Below are 5,245 nucleotides of genomic sequence, written 5' to 3'. Positions count from 1 at the left end.
ACTAGATTTCTTAGGTTTTATTATGTTTATTTACTAGATTCTTTATGATTTTTTCTGATGTTTCCTACTTAAAATAGATTTTTGAAACCCTATATAAAGGAAGCTTATGCATAGTAATACGGACGACTTTGATATTGAATAAAAACTAATATTTCCTTCTTTAAATTCTTTCTTTCCTTTCCTTTCCCTATCCCTCTTTCTCTCTCTTTTTTTCCCCTCAATCTCGTTCTTTATTCATTGCATTGCGTCCTATGTTACTTTAGCTAAAACTATTAATGGTGGCTCGACTAGAAAGTCAAATTATCAACAAGTAGATAATTTAGAGGCCTACTCAATCATCCAAGGTGCTGGGAGTTAAAAAGCAAAAATAAAGAGGTTTTGGTTCCTAGTGTACATGAGCAAAATGTGGAAGGTGATTTTATGGTATTGTTGAAGCATGCTAACTTTGGGTTTGGTCCTAAGAAAACATTGAACAATATTTCTATATAGGAATTAGTTGAAAATGATCGATACGAGATTGGATATAAAAGTGTGTGGGAATTGAGACAAAGCTATGGAACAGAATTTAGACATTAGGCATGATAATTAATATACGAAAATCTCCCTCAAGTGAAGAGTCCAAAAGTGACCAGGAGCCAAAGAGAAACTACACTCGGCATATGATTATAAGGTGCAGGACTACAGAAAATAAAGTAACTTTAGTTTTATTTTTATATTTTTTTTGCATTATTAGCTATAGGTTTAGCTAAATCCTCTACTATGTATGTACTACGTTTTATCTTTACAATTATTAAATCTACCTGTGAGGTGTTAAAAAAAAACCAACAATAATTATGAAAAACCCTAAAACAAAATATATGAAATGAATTTTTCTAGCATCCCAAAAGTTACACGAGAAACGCCTTGTCTTAACTTTGTACAGATATTCCTTTCAAATGGAATTTTGATGCCAGCATTTTGTTGATCAGTATATCATATAACACATATATGAATGTTCACTTTCATTATATATTCAATAATTATCATATTTGATAGTTAATAATATATTTAAAAACTTACTAGATTGATGGCAATAACTTCTAAACAAGCGATATAGATGTGACTTATCCATATCCAATAGCTTATGCTTTCAAATTAAGTTGTTCAACATTGTATGAGGCAAAGGTCGTGAAATCAAGGCTCTTTGTCACACATTTATTAAAATTGTGCACATATAGGCTTTATGAGGAAAAATGAATTCTGGCCACACGTGAGTGTTGGGGCTCACTCAAATAAATATTGGAATAACTTTAAGGGATCAATATTGTAAATAATGTTGGCATAATTCAATTAGCAACAGAGAAAAGGAAATCGACTGCCAATAGAAAATGGTAAGGGAGGAACCCTAGGATAATTAAGAAAAGAAATTTCTACTAAAATTAGGAAAAGTAAATTTACCATAAAACTGAGGTGACCAACTTTATAAATATTGACGTGCATAGGGCTGGGCAAATCTCCCGAATCGAACCGACCGAACCGAACTCGACGGTTCTTGTCAAATTAAATACCCGAACAAGTATCTGAATTGAGAACCGACGGGTACGGTTCGGTTCTCGGTTCTAGACCAAAAACCGAATAAGAACTGAATTTTTCTAATTTTTTTTTTATATTGAGTAAATCAAATTATTTTAATTTTAATTTTTCTAAACAAATTAATAAATTAACGATTTCTAAATCCAAATTTTTGGCCCAATAATTTGTTTCATTTCTAATTTTTTAATTTTTGGCCCAATTACCCATTTTATTGTTTCATTTCTTAGCCAAGCAAGATCAAATCCACTAAATAACTCTAAACACAAACACTAAAGTGCATAACGTTGTCTCAACTCTCGCACCCAATCTCGCAGCCTCGCTAATATTCCAAAACCTATACAATCATTGGCCGACACTGTGACTTTCGCCAATCGAAGCTTTGATAGTAGCGATCATTTGAACAAGATAGTTTACTAGTCTCTTAAATTCCAAAACCATTGAATGTATTATTAGTTGTATTTATATAATGTTTTTATAAATGTTAAAAAATTAAATTATAGTACAGAACCGAACCGAACCCGAACCCGAACTGTTCCATAATTATATTTGAACCCGACGGTTCCATTAACTAAATACCCGAAAAGTTCGGTTCGGTTCGGTTCGGTTCTTTTTAGAACCGAACCGACTCGCACCCACCCCTAGACAAATTTTAGAAAAAAATTAATTTCAACCAAAAGTGAGGGATTAAGAGAAAAAAACAAATTTTAGAAAGAAGAGAAAATTAGGAAAAAGGAAAGTGCATGTTTGTGTTGTATGTTAAATTTTTTAATTTTGTGTAGGGAGAAGTTGAGAATGGGGAAAACATTGGGATGGCAATCGGACTCGTCGGCTCGGCTCGGCTCAAGGCTCATTTTGGGGAGCCGGGCAAAGCCCGAGCCGGCCCGTGTGACTCGTCAGCTTGGGCTTACAAGCCTATATTTATAAAAAAACAGAAAAACAAAAACAAAAAAAAAAAAAAATTAAAGGCAGCAACCAGCTGCCATGTTTATAGGAAAGAAGGAAAAAAAAAATAATAAAAACAAAATATATATATATATATATATATATATATAAAAGGCCCGGCTCGGCTTGGAAAGGCCCGAGCCGAAAAGCTCGGGCCAAGCCTTTTTTTTTTGGCCGAGTAAAGGCTTGGGCCCGGAAAAAGGCTCGGTCATTTTACTCGAGCCGAAGCTTAAAATTTCGGATGTTAAACATGAGTGATGCTGAACTCATTTATAAATTACATCCAGCAATTTTAGGAGTTTTGTAGAGAAAAATTAACCTTGCACTTCATTTTCCTGCCCAAACTTACATCAATTATGAGGTGACAATACTGGTTTTTGGACACATTCATTACATTGAACCCTACCAATAAACATTACTGTCCTTTCGTATTCATAACTTTCTCTCTTGCCGAGAAAAGCTGTACAAATCTTGCAATTTTTGACTTGTCAATAAACATGCTCATGCTTCCATAAAATGGTAAATCTTTTGAGAACATCAACAATTAATTTAATTGCTCGTTTAACTCCTATCAAATTGCTTGTTTGTCCTCTTTAAGCTTCAAATGTGAGACTTTCATTTTCTCATAAATTATTTTTCCAGATTATTTATTCTTCACTCTTTTATGGGAAAAAATTCATCTAGTCAAAAAATGAATGTTAAAACTATTTGAACATTTTGGGTATATAACACCAAGATACAGGTGCTACTTTCCCAAGAATCATGTAATTTAGTGTTTTTTTCATATGGATGTGAGAGAGAGAGAGAGAGTATATAAATTAACCTGCTGTTGTAGACCCAACCAGAAATTCCTCCAACTCTTTCCATGGCATTCCTCCATCTCTTCACTTTGTCTACTCCACACCTTGCTTCCAAACTCTCAATATCTTCCTTGAATGGCCCTTCCAGCCTCCTCACGTCCGACGGATCTACTTGGAAGAACACGGGGAGCACCAGTTTCCTTAACTCGCAAATTCTGGCCAGCTCCTCCAGGCACCACGGTGAGGATGCATAACTCGGCGATATAACAGCAACAGCCACCGCCGAGTCCTCAATCGCTTCGAAAAAACTCGGAGCTATCTCAACGACCCGATTCGTTCCATCATTGTCTCTAAACACTCGGATCTCATTGGACAAGAGGGAGTTGTAAAGAAGATCGACGAAATTATTTCTGGCATCTTCGCCATGGAAGCTCAGAAACACGTCCCATTTTAGCCGCAAAGCCGCCGCTGGTGTTGACTCTGAAACGTCGTTGCTTTCCTCCATTTCTTCTCTACAGTCTGATAGTTTTCTCAGCGCTTAATAATTTTTTGCTTTGGATACTTTTCTTGTGATGTTTGCAGTTCTATGTAAAATGTTACTTTTTGAGTTTCCAGCGTATCATCTACTTTTCTTATGATCACATCAAACTCTCTACTTTAATGAGATTTAGCATCTGTTTCGTATAGATTAAAAGTCACAAATTTTAATGAACCCCCAATTTTTTAATCATATATTTTTTTAATTTTTATTAAAATCTACTAAAATTCTTATTTTAATCTACACCAGACATGAGATCAGTAAATTTATTATTATACCCCAAATTTGAAAAATTCCAGCTTCATCTCAATTTCCATGAAACTATCAAAAGGGTCATCCGTTCTTACGTCACTTCCAACACGACCTTTTGTGCAAAATGTGGAATGACCTCTTTGCTTACACCTTCCATATCCAATCCCATATTTTTCCCATTTCTGAAATCATTTTCGAATAGTTTCCTCATCGGCCTTCTGTGCAATTTCTCTCTAGAACCAAATCCAGTGTCGACAAGCTCGAACAAAATGAAATATTGCACTTTTTGAAATGAAATATAACACAATATTTTTCAAAAAATTTAACTCGGGATTATGAAACATTTATTTAAATGTGGGATATTTATGAATATTTTCCTTATCTTTCTCATATGTAAATGATGTGAAATTTTACAGTTATCAAGACTTTCCCCTACCATTGTCAAAGAAGTGGATGCCAAGTTTCATTGGTGAACTAGATAAATGCATGACCATAAATATTGGGAATATTAATCTTCATGACCATTTTTTAATGGAACGTCTCTTATCGAACCATTTACTACTAACAAATCTCAAGATAATCCCTGGTCCTTAGACCATAAATATTGGGGAAATGGACCTATTAATATTATTAATTCAATCATTTGTAATGTTAGTTTTACATCATATCATATGTACTTCATCATCAACAATACTTTTTTTTTCATTTTAATCATTTTCATTAAATTCAAATTCCTCTTCTTGATTTAGATGATGGTCATTAGCCAAGTCCTCCATTGAAGTTTCAAGTACATAGTTTCTATTTTGTATTTCTTTAACAATGACTCTATCAAGAGCACCTTTTTTAGATTGTATTAACTCTTGACATTTTTTCTTGTGTTTTTCATATCGGATAATTGTTTTCTAAGATACATTTTAATTTTTATAAATAAAGAAATGATGATCAGAAAAATGGAAACTTATAGGAAAATTATATAATAATAATTGATGACTATTAATTCTTATCTATCATGTAAGATTGTATTCTATTATCATACAATTTACTTGAATCTTATATTTTTTTGTTCTTTAATTTCAAACCACTTTATTGGCATGATTCACTAAAAATCAAACTTAATCAGTTAGAAGTTAGTACTATCTAT

At 33.2% G+C, this 5,245-nt stretch overlaps 1 protein-coding gene across 1 annotated transcript; it reads right to left on the bottom strand.

The window, feature by feature from the left end:
• Positions 1-2,743: 2,743 nt before the first annotated feature.
• Positions 2,744-3,969, bottom strand: LOC111407066 (toll/interleukin-1 receptor-like protein). The gene has a single exon (XM_023036399.1). It carries the CDS (start codon positions 3,817-3,819, stop codon positions 3,199-3,201), a length of 621 nt encoding a protein of 206 aa, XP_022892167.1. The 5' UTR covers positions 3,820-3,969; the 3' UTR covers positions 2,744-3,198.
• Positions 3,970-5,245: the final 1,276 nt, after the last annotated feature.

The sequence above is a fragment of the Olea europaea genome, chromosome 12, assembly GCF_002742605.1.
Source record: "Olea europaea var. sylvestris chromosome 12, O_europaea_v1, whole genome shotgun sequence".
Taxonomy (NCBI): domain Eukaryota; kingdom Viridiplantae; phylum Streptophyta; class Magnoliopsida; order Lamiales; family Oleaceae; genus Olea; species Olea europaea.
The sequence above is the reverse complement of the archived record's forward strand: the minus strand, read 5'-3'. Positions and strand labels throughout refer to the sequence as shown.

Coding starts and splice junctions, on each gene's coding strand:
- LOC111407066 (XM_023036399.1), bottom strand. CDS start 3,819: ATGGAGGAAAGCAACGACGTTTCAGAGTCAACACCAGCGGCGGCTTTG.